At 39.9% G+C, this 16,439-nt stretch overlaps 1 protein-coding gene across 4 annotated transcripts in view; it reads left to right on the forward strand.

Moving 5' to 3' along the window:
* PAK1 (p21 (RAC1) activated kinase 1) overlaps window positions 1–16,439 on the forward strand; it is a 156,363-nt gene that overhangs the window by 89,894 nt on the left and 50,030 nt on the right. For all 4 annotated transcript variants that reach the window (XM_039462227.2, XM_039462228.2, XM_010330809.3 and 1 more), the window contains 2 exons: window positions 10,838–10,938; window positions 11,492–11,639. In XM_039462227.2, the coding sequence (XP_039318161.1) occupies window positions 10,838–10,938; window positions 11,492–11,639 (249 nt within the window). The remainder of the gene's footprint in view (window positions 1–10,837; window positions 10,939–11,491; window positions 11,640–16,439) is intronic.

The following is a 16,439-nucleotide window of genomic DNA, read 5'->3' on the forward strand; positions in this document are numbered from 1 at the left end:
AATCTGGGCATGGTGGTGTGTGCCTGTAGTACCACCTGCTTGGGAGGCTGAGGCAGAAGGATTGCTTGAGCCCAAAATTTGAAGCTGCATTGAGCTACGATCATGTCACTGCACTCCAGCCTGGGTGACACAGTGAGATCCTGTCTTAAAAAAAAAAAAAAGTAGGCCTGGCACAGTGGCTCACACCTGTAATCCCAGAACTTTGGGAGGTCAAGGCAGGTGGATCATCTGAAGTCAGGAGTTTGAGACCAGCCTGGCCAACATGGTGATACCCCATCTCTACTAAAATACAAAAAATTAGCTGGGTGTGGTGGTGGGTGCCTATAATCCCAGCTACTCAGGAGGCTGAGGCAGGAGTATTGCTTGAACCTGGGAGGCAGAGGTTGCAGTGAGCCAAGATGGTGCATTGCATTCCAGCCTGGGCAACAAGAGCAAAACTCCATCGCAAAATAAAAATTAAATTAAATTAAATTAAATTAAAAAGACATGGGTAAGGTGCTTAACTTTGATTTCCTGACCAATTCATTCATATAGTAGCTGCCAACTTCCTTGGTACAAGGGGTATGATCTGAGGCAGTGGTAAATGCCCTGCAATCTTCTTTCGCATGTATAGCCACTTTGTTTATCCCCCAATTTAGATGTGTATTTAAAAAAAATATTTTATCTCAACCAGTGTTCTTGATCTCTATAAATAAACAGGCTTTCAGCCCAAGTGTCTACATGTGGTGAAAGAGGACTTTTTAAATGAAAAAGTTTAAATTGTTCTTGCTGACTCAAACTAGGAAGGTAATAAGATTCTCTTCCAGTAGGCATCATCAAAACTGAAAACATTTATCTTTTAAAGGGCACCATCCAGAAAGCAAAAACACACAGAAAAGAGAAAATTTTCCCAAATCATGTACTTTATAATGGACACATATCTAAATAATATAAAGAAGAACTATTACAGGTCAACAACCAAAGGACAAATAATTTTAAAATGGGCAAAATATCTAAATAGACATAGCTCCAAAGAACATATGCAAATGACCAATAAACACATGAATAGATGCTCAGATCATTAGCCATTGATTTCCAAAAAGTGGAAATCAAAACCATAATGAGATCACTTCACACTCACTAGGATGGCTATAATAAAAAAGATAATAACAAGTGGTAGTGAGGATGTGGAGAAATTGCAACCCTCATAATTGCTGGTGGGAATGTAAAATGGTAGAGCCTCTGTGGAAAACAATCTGGCAGTTCCTCAAACAGATAAACATAGAGTTACCAGCAGTACATGAATGTTTATAGCAGCATTCCTAATAGCCAAAAAGTGGAAACAACCCAAATTCCCATCAGCTGATGAATAGATAAAATGTGGACTATCCATATAATGAAATATAACAAAGACATGAAGTTTTGATCCATGCCATGATGTGAATGAACCTTAAAAATGCTGTGTTAAGTGAAAGAAGCCAGTTACAAAGGATCACATATAGTATGATTCCATTTTTAGGAAATGTGTAGCATTGGTAAATTCATAGATAGGAAGTAGATTAGTAGTTGCCTAGGGCTGCAGAGAGGGAGAGGCAATTAAAACTAGGAGGTGATTGCTAAGAGGGGTGGGGTTTCTCTTTGTAGTGATGAAATGTTGTAAAGTTGATTTTGGTGATGCCTTTCCAGCTCTCTGAATATACTAAATGCCATTGAATTTTACACTGTATGGGTGAATTGCTTAATAAGTGAATTGTATCTTAATAAAGCTGATTTTTGAAAAAGAAGATTTTTGTCTGAAACAGCAGGTGGAAGCAGAGCCTTCAGACATCATTGGGACCTGAAGGGACACTCTTATGTGCTAAATGGGAAAGTGGGGTTCTAGATATTGGGATTATAATCTTGGTTCTACCATAAATTGGCTGTCTGATTTGGGTCAATTATTTCTCTGTATATGTCAGTGCCTTCATCTAAAAAAGGAGAGAGTCAGAGCAGTAGGCATGTACAGTTTCTTTTGGCTTTGGAATCCTATAATTACATAAATGAGATATTGCAAAGGTGTGGCTAGATCAGGCTTGTCTGTATAGGTGAAAACAAACTAGGCCATTATAACATACTTTATTCAGTGACAGAGCTGTAGAAAATCCTAGCTGAGTAACCCTAGGCTAAATCCGATCCGAAAATACATCTCATAGCTTCAAGATCAAAACTACATCTCTATAGGTTGAAAGCATAGAGGTAGAAAACATACAGAGTTAGAAGGAGTTCTTGCAAAATGATCTAACAATCTTTCATCCTTTGGCTATAGATTTTCTATATTTGCCCTGGGCACATGGGTTTTAACGCCCCTTTGCTTTAAGACCCTTGATGGCTAAAGTTAATGCATACATCAAAATGAAAGAAGTCCGAGATATCTTTCTTTTATTTGGAGACTTTGTTCAACCAGTAAGCTGCTCAACTTAGTCCTAGCAGGATACACAGCAATGTTGGTAGTCTTTGAAGTGGTATGCCCTACATGTAGTATTTGAGCATTTATGCCAGCTGTATAGTTACGCTTTTTAATTTCTTTTAATTGCAGTATCCTCACTTCCATTCATCCTGCATCATTAGTAGGCTTTTGTCATTTGACATAGTAAATATAAAAGCATTTTCTAAACTAAGATAGAATATAAATATGAGGATTTTTAAAAAATGGAAACCTCTTTTTTTGATATCTACAACAACTCATTTTTAGTTGGGGAGGCTAAGGCTTAGAGAAAAATAAGTTGCTCAGGGTCTCACAAGTGGAAAGTGGGAGGGCTGAGGGTGGTACTAAGTCTTCCTAAATGATCTGTTCCGCTGTAACATAACTATCCCTCTTAGTTGTTCTCAACTCTGATTACACTTTGGACTCACTCATGGTGCTTTAAAAAAATACAGAAGGTTGGGGGTTGCAGTAGTTCACGCCTGTAATCCTAGCAGTTTGCGAGGCCAAGGCAGGCGGATCACTTGAGGTCAGGAGTTTGAGACCAGCCTGCCATCAGGGCAAAACCCTGTCTCTGCTAAAATACAAAAGTTAGCTGGGTGTGGTGGCGGGTACCTGTAATCCCAACTATCTAGGAGGTTGAGGCAGGAGAATTGCTTGAACCTGAGAGGCAGAGGTGGCAATGAGCCAAGATTGTGCCACCTGCACTCCAGCCTGGGCAACAGAGTGAAACTCCATGACTGCCCCCACCCCCCTGAAAAAAAAATTGGCCAGGTGTGATGGCTCATGCCTATAATCCCAGCACTTTGGGAGGGCAAGGCAGGTGGATTACTTAAGGTTAGAAGTTCAAGACCAGCCTGACGAACATGGTGAAACCCCATCTCTACTAAAAATACAAAAATTAGTTGGACATGGTGGCAGGTGCCTGTAATTCCAGCTAGTCAGGAGGCTAAGGCAGGATAATCGCTTGAGCCCAGGAGGCAGAGGTTGCAGTGAGCTGAGATCATGCCACTGCACTCTAGCCTGAGTAACAGGCAAAACTCTGTCTCATAAATAAATAAATAAAATAAAAAATACTGATGCCTGGATTCCATGCAGATTTTTGGAGTCAGAATTTCTAGAGGAGTCATCTTAGGTCTCTCAAGAAATTTTTGGGAGATGAGAAAGAAGAGTTGTCTGTGGGCTGTAGTAATGATTGAGATTTGAGCTGCCAGTGGGTAGAATGTCTTTGGGCATTACCTAATGCTGACCTCTCCAGCATGGTCTCAGTATGTGCCTGGGGGATGCATAAATGATTGGAAAGAGAAGTTGTAATCGAGGGCCTGTAATAGGTTGCTGAGTTGCAGAATTCCATGTGGGAAAGCCTGGTTCCTGTGGTTAGGATCTGGAGCCTTTGGTTTATTCTAAGAAGTCTTTCAGCATTTAGTTTGAAATCTTCTTCTGGCTGCATTTTCACAAGCAAAGTGGAATTCTCTGAGCTTGGGAAGAGTTTAGCAAAGTTAATTTTAACATTGGACTATGTCAGTGTTTATCTTTCCAAGTTTAGAATGTTTTACTGCCTTGAGCTCAGATTAGCTTAGTGGAGCCAATGAGAGGTGCTGCTTAAAAATAATTTTTTAGAATTGGCCAGTGATTTGTGCTAAAACTTTGATGGCTATACTGAGACATGGGATTTTGCAGTGTCAGCCTCATTTCCCATGCTATCAGAAAGCCAACTGGTCTAGGTCAAAGATAGGGTTAAAGTTGGGATGGGTGAGGTTGGAAGCTTCTTTTCCCACTTTATTTTCTCAATCCCAAGATCTCTAGATACATGAAATCAAAATGATTCTTTCTTCTTTCTTGTCTCAACCAGAGTTTCTCTATCTTAATGAATGGGTTGAGAAACCTAACAGTTTTTTATATTAATGACAACTCATGTTTGTGAAGTTCTTTAGTTTACAAAGCACATATATTTTCTGTAACTTAGTTAAATAATTCTTTTTTTTTTCTTTGAGATGGAGTCTCACTCTGTCTCCCAGGCTGGAGTGCAGTGGCACCATCTCAGCTCACTGCAACCTCCACCTCATGGGTTCAAGCAATTCTCCCTGCCTCAGCCTCCCGAGTGGCTGGGATTATAGGTGCCCGACACCACCCCTGGCTAATTTTTGTATTTTTTAGTAGAGATGGGGTTTCACCATGTTGGCCAGCTGGTCTTGAACTCCTGACCTCAGGTTATTCACCTGCCTTGGCCTCCCAAAGTGCTGGGATTACAGGTGTGGGCCACCACGCCCAGCCAAGAATGCTTAATATAATAGTAGGAATTCTTATTTAGATATAACTCTTTTGTCAGTTATAGATGTTATAAATATCTTCTACTGTGCTCTTACCCTTTATTAGATTAGGTAAATTCCCCTGTAATCTTAGACAGATGCTTGGCATGATGAGATAGAATTTTAATGTGATTAAATTTATTAATTATTTCCTTTCTAATGCCTTGTGTTTCTATTTTTGAAATCTTTACCTACTTAGAGACATGAAGATTTTTCTTTTCTTTTTTAAGACGGAGTTTCGCTCTGTCACCCAGGCCGGAGTGCAGTGGTGCAATCTCGGCTCACCTCAACCTCTGCCTCACAGGTTTCAGCAATTCTCCTGCCTCAGCCTCCCGAGTAGCTGGGATTACAGGCGCATGCCACCATGCCTAGCTAATTTTGTTTTGTTTTGTTTTTGTATTTTTAGTAAAGATGGGATTTCACCAAGTTGGCCAGGCTGGTCTTGAACTGTTGACCTCAGGTGACCCCATCCCCAACCTGCTGCACCTCCCCCCCACCCCCACCTGGCAAAGTGGTGGGATTACTGGTATGAGCCACCGTGCCATGAAGATTTTTCAGACATTAGCACATTATCTGTAAATTGTAATAGTTTTGTTTCTTCTCCTTTTCTTTTTCTTGCTTAATTGCACTGGTTAATATCTTCAGCACTTAGATGAATAGAATAGTACTGAAGATATTAACTTTAGTACTATGATGAATAGAATAGTACTGAAGATATTCACCTGGTGAGGAGGAATACCCTTCTCTCATTTTTAATCTCAGGAAAAGCTTTCAGCATTTCAGAATTAAGTATGTTTGCTCCAGCGTTTTTGGTAATTAGTTTTTATTAGATTAAGTAAACTCCCTTTTAATCTTCGTTTACTAAGAGTTTTTAATCACAATTGATACCACATTTCAACAAATGCTTTTTTCTGCATTAATTGATTTGTTTATGTATATTTTCTCCTTTATTTTCTTAATATGTTAAATTACATTCACTTTTTTAAAAATTGAAATATAATTCACATGCCTTACAAGCCACCATCTTAAAATGTGCAATTTCTTGGTTTTTAGTATAGTCATAAGATTGTATAGCCCTTACAACTAATTCCAATACATTTTAATCACTCCAGAAAGAAACTCCATACTCATTGCAATCATTCCTCATTTCTCCCTTCTCCCCCGGCAACCACTAATCTACTCTCTGTCTATGGCAGGCGTCCCCAAAGTCCCCAAACTACGGCCCGGCCCGCAGGCCGCATGCGGCCCCCTGAGGCCATTTATCCGGCCCCCCGCCGCACTTCAGGAAGGGGCACCTCTTTCACTGGTGGTCAGTGAGAGGAGCACAGTATGTGGCAGACCTCCAGTGGTCTGAGGGACAGGGAACTGGCCCCCTGTGTAACAAGTTTGGGGACACCTGGTCTATGGATTTGCCTATTCTGGACATTTCATATTAATGGAATTACACAGTTTATGTTCCTTTTTGACTGGCTTCTTTCACTTAGCATAATGTTTTCAAGATTCATCTGTGTCGTAGCATGGATTGGGACTTCATTTCTCTTTATGGCTGAGTAATAGTATATGGATATACCACATTTTATTGATCACTTGAGGGACATTTGGGTTACCTTCACTTTTTGACTGTTATGAATAAGCTGCTATGAACATTCACGTACAAGCTTTTGTGTAGACATAAGTTTTCATCAGATTCCTGCAAGACATACTTCTAGTCATCATAAAAAATTTGCTACAGCAGCAGCAGTCCCAGGGATACTATAGCCTTGGCATATGGAACCATTAGGATCCTGGGTTTGCTTTATTTTCTCCTTTGTGTCTTCCCTCAGCTCATAGGGCCTTCCTGCCTACAATTATGTGCTTTGTGAATCTGGTAAAGGTTTATGAAGTTTGGTTGACTTGCTGAGCAGGTGGAAAGCTGGGAGAAAGAGCACACTGTTTACTTCTCCTGGCCTCTGCTTACTCTGTTTCTTTTAGAAATGCCCTTCTCATCTCAGTCTGGTTAACTCATATTCATCCTTCATGACTTCTTTCAGGTATTATCTTCTCCAGAAAGGTGGTTTATTTCTCACCTTCATCTGTACACAGAGTATATACCATTGTCTTATTTTGCAGATTGAAGACTTGAAACTCCCAGAGACTTTCCCAGAGTCACCCAGTGAGTTAATGGCAAAAATAATACTGAATCCTTCTTCCTCTGAGATTCTTTCCACTGACAGAGATTTCTTTTAATTTCCTGACCTCAGCTGTTTAACTCCTGGGTTTGTGGTGATGAGCCAGTGAGACAGTGACTGTGGCAGAGCTTGATGAAGGACTGTACACATGTGAAGGGGATGATTGTTATTTCCAAGAAGGGATTAATTGGGTTCCAAGTGGCTCTGGAACTGCATGACTTCTCCATTTCTCTCTTGTATTCCTGCTTCTGGAATCCTGTTTTCTGCTGATGATCCCCAGCTGGTGAATACTCAGTCTAAATATTACATGGTACCAGGCCGGGTGCGGTCGCTCATGCCTATAATCTCAGCACTTTGGGAGACGGAGGTGGGTTTCCTCCTCACTTGAGGTCAGGAGTTCAAAACCAGCCTGGCCAACATGGTGAAACCCTGTCTCTACTGAAAATACAAAAAATAGCCAGGAGTCGTGGCAGGTGCCTGTAATCCCAGCTACTTGGGAGGGAGAATTGCTTGAACATGGGAGGCGGAGGTTGCAGTGAGCCGAGATTGTGCCGTTGCACTCCAGCCTGGGCAACAAGAGCAAGACTGTCTCAAACAAACAAACAAAAAATTACACAGTACCCAAACTAAATCCTGTCTCCTAGATTTATTTTCCCTTTCTTTTTACTTCTCTCCTCTCCCACTTCAGCCAAGTCATTGCTTTTTTTGTACTCCACATCTAATCATCTATGCTAAAAACTATTATTTCAGTAGGTAATTGATTCCAGTCAAATCTCAGTAGGGATCAGGGATATAATCAAGAGTGAAAGGCTTGATCTCCTGAACTACAATCATGTGCTCTGTGAATCAGGACAAGTCAACTTACTTCTCTGGGCCTCTTTCCTCAGGGAATGGGATTACATGGTCTCTAGAGTCACTCCCTAATACTTTATTTTTTTGAGACACAGTCTCAATTCTGTTATCCAGGCTGGAACGCAGTGGCGGGATTTCAGCTTTCTTCAACCTCTGACTCCTGGTTCAAGCTATTCTCATGCTTCGGCCTCCTGAATAGCTGGGATTACAGGCACGTGCCACTACACCCAGATAATTTTTGTATTTTTAGCAGAGACAGAGTTTTGCCATGTTGACTAGGTTGGTCTTGAACTCCTGTCCTTGAGTGATCCATCTACCTCAGCCTCCCAAAGTGTTGAGATTACAGATGTGAGCTACCATGCCCGGCCACTCCCTAATATTTTCTAGAGTGTTCTTGAACTAAGTAAACCCTGTGCTAGATTGAAATTCAGAAGTATAATGATTGTAATTAGAAGTGATAATTTTGGTCCTCAAGAACCTTCACTTTGGATTTTTAAATTTGCATGGAATCATATAAGACAGGAAATGACTAGATGCTTGGTGGTGTAGCAGACTCAAGGCCTTGGGAATTAACAGGAAGAAGAAAGGTCAGGAAATCCTTCCTGGAAAAAGTGGGACCTGAGCCAATCTTTTAAAGATGGCTGAGATAGAAGGAGAGGAGAGCATTCCAAACAAGGAGAAGAAAAAGTGAGCAAAAACTTGAAAGTGGGACTATTTGAGGTATATTCAAAGGTTGCAGAGTGAAGAGTGCCCAGTAGAAGCAGAGCTGACTTTAGCATTACCCTGTGTGTTCATGTATTAAATGATTTCTTTTCCCTGGAACTCTTTTCTGTGAACTACCCATGCTTTGAGCTAACTTTATTTTTCAGTCTCCTTTACCAAAGTTTCTTCTGCATTTGACAGTTCATGCCTGTAATGTATTATATAGTATATTAATTATATATAATAAAAATGTATAAACATACATAGATATTTAAAAAATAAAAATCTAAATAAAACATGAATATAATTGTACTTCTCTAAGTGACTAGATCAGAGGGAATTTAAAAGCAGTTCCAAAGCCCTGCCACTTGTTCCATGCATTCTGACTATGAGAAAGACAGATGGACTTACGTCATAAATGACTGCTTGACTTGGGGCCCTGGTATACCCCTTAGTCTTCTTTTTCTCAAAGCAGCTGCTTCTGAGAGGGAAATTGCCAAGTGCATAAATAGCTTAAACCCTAGCACTTGGCATGTAGGCAATGGTTCTCATTAAGAAACTGAAGAGTGAACCTTTGGAATCAGACCTGGGTTCAAATCCCAGCTCTCAGTAGTTGTATGAGTAAATTATTTAGTTTCCTCATCTGTAAAATGACAGTAGTAGTATTTTTCTCATAACATTGTAAGAATGACAATAGTAATATTTATCTCATAGGCTTGTAAGAATGAGGAAAAATACTATATTGATGTCTTGGTATGTATACATCTCAAGTTCTTAATGTCATTTCTTATGACACTGAAGTATGTTTTCCTGATTCAACTTGAAATTTATAGAGGAGATAAAACAGAATGTAAAGGACCATGGCTTGGATGCCAGACTTTTTGGCTTTTAATTACTTAATGACTGTAGGCGAGTCTGTTCCCAAATTTTCTAATCTGCAAGTAAAAATTGCCTCAGGATTGTGGTGATTGTAGATGATATGTATAAAATACCTATTTAAAACTGTAGGATGCCTTTTCAGGAAGGAATCTTAACTGCAGAGCTTTGAGAAGGCATAGCTTCTTGTTTTCATAGACTCATAGAATATAGGAGCTGGAGGGACCCTTAAGATCATCTAACTTGTCCTTGCCATTATTTAGATGAGAAAGCAGAGATCCTGCATATATATATCTGTGTGTGTGTGTGTGTGTGTGTGTGTGTGCGTGTGTGTGTGTGTATGCACTGTGGTGAGGTAGAGGTTAAACTGGCTTGAACTCTAGACGTTTTTTGTTTTTTCCTTCTCATTTTGCTACCTTTTATCAGGGTTATGCTAGGTCTGTGGAGGTTTTAGAACTTCAGAATGTCTTTTGGTTAGTGTGTTGAGCTCCCAGACAGCAGGGTTTTAAAATAAGGTTCACAGGGGCTGGGTAACAAGTGTTGTGGAAGTCAGGCTAGAGCTGCTGAAATGAACATTTATTCATGCCCTGGACAGAATTTGTGTGTCTTAGGCAGATTCTTAAACTCCTTGCCCAGTTGAGGTAAATGTCTGGTCATTTGTTCCTTTCTTCGATTACTATCTGGGCACCTACTTTGTGCCAGGTGTGTGCTATCCCCTGGGAAGCTGTGATTAATTTGACATGGTCCCTGCACTTAAATTCAATCTGTTGTGGAAGATAAACACTTATAATAGGCAATGACTATTACGTATATTGGGTACTGTGGGAACAGAGAGGGTAAAGAACCACCCAACCTAGAGATCAAGGAGGACTTCCCAAAAAAGATGACTTACCCTATATCACCTGGCTAGTTACTGGTAAAACCAGGACTGTTAACTCTGACAGATGTTCTTTTGCCTCTCCCTACTTTATTTTATTTTATTTATTTATTTTGATACAGGATCTCACTCTGTCACCTATGCTGGAGTGCAATGGTATGATCTTGGCTCACTGCAACCTCAGCATCCTGGGCTCAAATGATCCTCTTGCCTCAGTTTCCCAAGTAGTTGGCACTACAGGCATGCACCACCATGCCTAGCTAATTTTTGTATTTTGTGTAGGGACAGGGTTTGTCACATTGCCTAGGCTGGGCTTGAACTCCTGGACTCAAGCGATCTGCCTGCCTTGGCCTCCCAAAGTGCTGGGATTACAGGCATGAGCCACCACACCTGGCCATCTCCCTTACTTTAATTCAACAAGAAATTAAGGTTTTAAACATGCGTTGAGTATCTGCTCCAATCTGGGTCCATAATTGGGCTCTTCTATATATGTGAAATATTAATAGATAGACTTTGCCCTCTAAAGGAGACTACAGCTCAATAAATAACTAAAATAAGCCTGAAAACAATGATGTTCCTGTTTTTTATTTCCTTTTCCCTGTTTCTCTTGCAGCAAATAAAAAGAAAGAGAAAGAGAGGCCAGAGATTTCTCTTCCTTCAGATTTTGAACACACAATTCATGTCGGTTTTGATGCTGTCACAGGGGAGTTTACGGTAAGTCCTGGGTCACAGAAAAGTCTTTAGTCTTTTAGAGTTCTGGCTGTGCAGCGCTAGATTCAACCCTTTCTCATCTTTCTGTGTACTGTTAGATTCAATCCTTTTTCATCTTCCTGATGTGTCTTCCTGATGTTCAGGCCTCTCTTTGCCTGAGACCCTGATTACAATTTTCTTACGTTCATGAGAGGTACACTTTCATCTCCAAAATTGTATTCAGAGAAGCTTTCCATCTCCATTCCTAAAATAAACCTCTATTAAATGGCAGGCTGGGTAGCAGGCTCTGTGTGGAGCACTGATCATGCAAGAACAACATCCTATTCTACCATCCTGGAGGTATAGCCTGGTGAAGAAGCAGACATCTTAAGAAATGACTAATAAAATAAGAAAGGTATTGTAAAAGAGGCTTGTGTAAACTATGAGGGTATAGAGAGAAAGAAATGACTAACAAATGCATCTTTTGCTGCTGCCAAGTGTCAGAGTTAGCTCTGATGTTCTTTCAGGGTCCCCTGTGACTGTGCCTTCCTGTCAGCCTTGCATGTGTTTCTTATAGGGAATGCCAGAGCAGTGGGCCCGCTTGCTTCAGACATCAAATATCACTAAGTCGGAGCAGAAGAAAAACCCGCAGGCTGTTCTGGATGTGTTGGAGTTTTACAACTCAAAGAAGACATCCAACAGCCAGAAATACATGAGCTTTACAGGTATGAGAACTGTGTTCAGGGCAGTCTCAGCAAGAGATGGTTTTAATCTGAGTGGAAAAGCTCACATGCCTATTGGTTTGGGTGAGAGAAGAAAGTAGTGGAAAGAGTGGAAATGGCACTCTAACTAATGTGGAATTTTGGAATTTGACAGCCAAGGTGATGGACTTTGCATCAAACTTGAGTCTTCACTCTGACACTGCACATGTTTTTTTTTTTTTTTTTTTTTTTTTTTTAAATAGCATGGTATTATATAGAGAGAACACAGGCTTTGTGCTAGAAGGTCTAGATTCTGACATTTATTAGGTTCTAACAGTCACTTCAGTTTTTTGCACCTCAAAATGGGAATAATAATTCCTATCTCAAGAGGCTGTAGTAGAAATGACTGGGTACAGTGGCTCATGCCTGTAATCCCAATACTTTGGGAGGCCAAGGCAAGAATATAGCTTGAGGTCAGGAGTTCGAGACTAGCCTGGGCTACATGGCAAAATCCTATCTCTACAAAAAATATAAAAATTAGCCAGGTGTAGTGGTGAATGCCTGTGGTCCCAGCTACTTGGGAAACTGAGGTGAAGGAATCGCTTGAGCCTGGGAGGTGAATGAAGGTTGCAGTGAACAGGGATCATGTCACTTGCACTCCAGCCTGGGCAACAGACTAAGACCTTGTCTCAAAAAAAAAAAAAAAAGAAGTTATAGTGAGAAATAAGTGAGCTGATTGATGTGAAAGTTTTTTATAAGTTGTAAAACAGCACCATAGAAATGTAACTATCATTATCATCATTATTGTTAATATTATTATTAGTTATTTAATAACATTAATGTATGGCTTCCTTAAGGAACTAATTTTTATCAGTCAAATGAAAAAAAAAAAGGTCAATAATAATAAATATACTTTAGATGTGCCCTCGGTAGAAGGGACTATATTTTCCAGAGTGTTTTTAACAGTAGAATTGGGATTTGAACCCAGGTCTCCTAATTCCTCTACCAGCACCTTTTGAATGTACTACTTGCCCATAGTAATGTTACTTGGAGGCTTTCCTTCCACAGCAGACCTTATTTTGCAGGTGTGAAAGCCAAAGAAGGCCTTTCTAATGTGCTAAATTAATGGTGGGCTAGTCTTTTAATTTCCAGTCCAGTGCTTTTTACTTATATTGCCTCCTTCAAAGGGCAGTATTGTTGGGAAGGTGAGAACCAAGATGAACCAGCAAATTTTGAAGGATGCTTTCCCCAGCCAGTGTCTGGCTTGTTTCAAGGGCACAGATGGTGGAGATGACAGGTTGCAGCCTCACTCATGCTGCCATGGTGGTGCCCAGGAGAGGGCCATGCATGTGCCCAGTAGTATTTCCTTTCTCTCTTCTGGCCCACTGAGTCTGTCTCACTTCATCCATTGAGGGACTGAGTTATTTCAAGGCGGAATTGGGGTGGAGGGTTACTGTGTGGGAAAGTTTTCTAGTCAGGAAATTAGAGTCTATGTTAAAGGAACTTGTCATTGAAACATCAGATTAGAGGCTGTCTTTGAAAGCATCAGTGGCTAAGTCTTTGGAAAAATCTTTCTTGCATGTATGTATATAGATATGTGCAAGTGGCATGTAAGTATTTATGTATATGGAGGCATAGCCCCGTGGATTTGCATATATTTGGAATTAAAGCCCCCTTAAGTATTCATGAACAAAGTTAAAGTCCACTTAGGTATTCATGAATGAACATATGTATAAATATACACATTCAGGTAATTATGTGTATGTTCATTCGTGCATGCATATATGAATAATATTGAGTGTATATGTATAGATACATGTGCATATATCTACTTTTGTATGTACAAATTTGTACACATGTATATATATGTTTGCAAGAATTTTAATTTTTTGTAAGTTGGAGACTAGGGCCAACTCTAGGCAAAATTGTGTATTTGGCACCAGTGTTTTTAGGTGTCGTATCTCTCCTTTCCCTGTTTGCCATCCTCTCATACTATTCGTTATGATAATACTACCTTAATTTGTGTATGCTCATATGTGAATTACTTCATGTGATTCTTTTTTGTTTTTGAGACGGAGTCTTACTCTGTCACCCAGGTTGGAGTGCTGTAGTGCAGTCTCGGCTCACTACAGCCTGTGCCTCCTAGGCTCATGTGATTCTCCTGCCTTGACCTCCTGAGTAACTGGAACTGCAGGCATGCACCACCACACCTGGGTAATTTTTGTATTTTTAGTAGAGATGGGTCACCATGTTGGCCAGGCTGGTCTCGAACTCCTGACCTCTAGTGATCTGCCTGCCTTGGCTTCCCAAAGTGCTGGGATTACTGGTGTGAGCCACTGAGCCTGGCTCCCTCATGTGATTCTTATGATGGCCTTGGGGGATTGGCAGGGCAAGGGCTATTATCCTCATTTTATATACTCAAAGAAATTAATTAGGCTCAGAGTAATTAAATGACATACCCCAAGTGACTCAGTTGATACATGATGGAAATGGATTTTAAACTTGGGCTTTTAACCCCTTTGCTGTCTATAACCCAAGCACAACCCTCCATGCTAATTTTTTGGTCAAGTTTTCCTATTTTTTTAACACTTAATGTTTTTTTATACCAGTTAGTAGCTAATGTAATAGGGAAAAAGTAGACTAGATTGACAACTCAGCTGGGTCTTAGCCCTATTTTGCCACTGACTTATGTGACCTTGAACCAATCTCTTTCCCTTTGTGAACCTCATTTTACTCATCTGTAAAATCAAAGTGTTGGAAGTACTTTCTGTTTCCTCATTCTGTGCTTTAGAGTTTGCTATAGGTATATAGAACTTGTTAATCACCTTTAAAGGGAATGTTTACTTGTTTTTTATATGACATAAAAAGTATGCTTATTATCCAAATACCCAATCTTCAAAAATACTAGCAGTACATGAGGTTGGGGTAGTACAATGAAGGCATACTGTTGTACTCTCCCAAAGTTGATAGTCTTTTGGACAAGAAAAAAACAAATGAATTATGTTTAAAGTATATCCTGAATTGCTGGGCGTGGTGGCTCAAGCCTGTAATCCCAGCACTTTGGGAGGCCGAGGTGGGTGGATCACGAGGTCAGGAGATCGAGACCATCCTGGTCAACATGATGAAACCCTGTCTCTACTAAAAATACAAAAAATTAGCTGGGCATGGTGGTGCGTGCCTGTAATCCCAGCTACTCAGGAGGCTGAGGCAGGAGAATTGCCTGAACCCAGGAGGTCGAGGTTGCGGTGAGCCGAGATCGTGCCATCGCACTCCAGCCTGGGTAACGAGCGAAACTCCATCTCAAAAAAAAAAAAAAGTATATCCTGAATTTATTTTTCCAGAATACTGCTAGCTATTCTGGATTTGTTATAAGAACATGTTGTCAGAGCTTGCCTTATTTCATTCTTTGTGGGTTCATGATTTGCTGTAGGGTCAAAGAAGCTGTATTTAGCACTTTTTTATATTATAGAATTGGAATCTTGGACATTCTCTAGGCTTGGTGAGGAATATATTGGATTTGGTAGAATATTTCTCCTGCTTAATTCCATTAGTGGTGAATTGACAAAGTCAGTTTTTCTTGGACCCATAGGAATTAAAGAACAAACCTGAAGACATTATCTGGTTTTTAAACTTATTTTCTTGCTAAGATTTCCATTGGATCTCTCTTTCATATTTTATGAAGTCTAAGATGCCACTGATTGTAAGATACACCATTATTTATATACCAATCGAGGAAAATAAAGCTGCCAATTAAACTATAACATACTTTTGATTGTAGGACACACCTCTGTTTGAGAGACGTTAATATGAAAAAATGTACATCCAAGAATCAATGAAATATGGTAATTGCTTCATTGAGGGATCTTGATTCAGTTCTTAGAAAACAAGACCCTACCTTTAATTAGACTCGACAGGATTAATAACTCTCTTTTCCTCAACCTTAGTCCTTCTGTCCCTGTCAGCAGTAGATACGGATATAGAAGAATCCTTTAAGAAAGCTGAAGCTGGAGGCTGGCCATGATTTGACATGGATGGCTCAGGATGGTGCTGTGGATTCTTTCCTTTTCTTTTAGAGTGCATATTTTCTTGGCCATTTAAGCCTGACAGTGATATAGCTGATGATGTGGATTCAGTTCTAGCATAGTATTTAGAATGAGACCAGAATTCAAGTCTAATTCCTCTCTTTAACCTGTGTGTACCCTGGACAAATAGCAGTCATTTACCCCAACCACAGACCACATATACAATGGTGGTCTGATAATATTATAAGGGAGTTGAAAAATTCTTATCACCTAGCGATTGCTTAAGTTTAAAATAAATGTAGCATAGCCTAAGTATACACTGATAATGTCCTACTTAGGCCTTCATGGTTACTCATCACCCACTCACTGACTCACCCAAAGCAACTTACAGTCCTGTAGGCCCTGTTTATGGTAAGTGCTTATATAGGTGTATCCTTTTATTTACCTTTTAAACCATATTTTTTATTGTACCTTTTTTATGTTTAGATACACAAATACTTAGTGTTGTGTTATAGTTGCCTGCAATAACATGCTGTACAGGTTTGTAGTCTAGAAAGCAATAGGCCGTACAATATAGCCCAGGTGCGTAGCAGGCTATACCACCTTGGTTTGTATAAGTACACTTTATGATGTTCACATAATGACAAAATTAGCTGATGACACATTTCACAGAACGTACCCCATTGCGAACCCAGACACAACTGTACTTAACATCTCTGAACTTCAGTTTCCAAATCAATAAAAGTAGACATAATAATAGTACTCAGAGCCATAATGAGGATTAAAGAATGTGATATGTATA

This window comes from Saimiri boliviensis, chromosome 6 (assembly GCF_048565385.1).
Source record: "Saimiri boliviensis isolate mSaiBol1 chromosome 6, mSaiBol1.pri, whole genome shotgun sequence".
NCBI lineage: Eukaryota > Metazoa > Chordata > Mammalia > Primates > Cebidae > Saimiri > Saimiri boliviensis.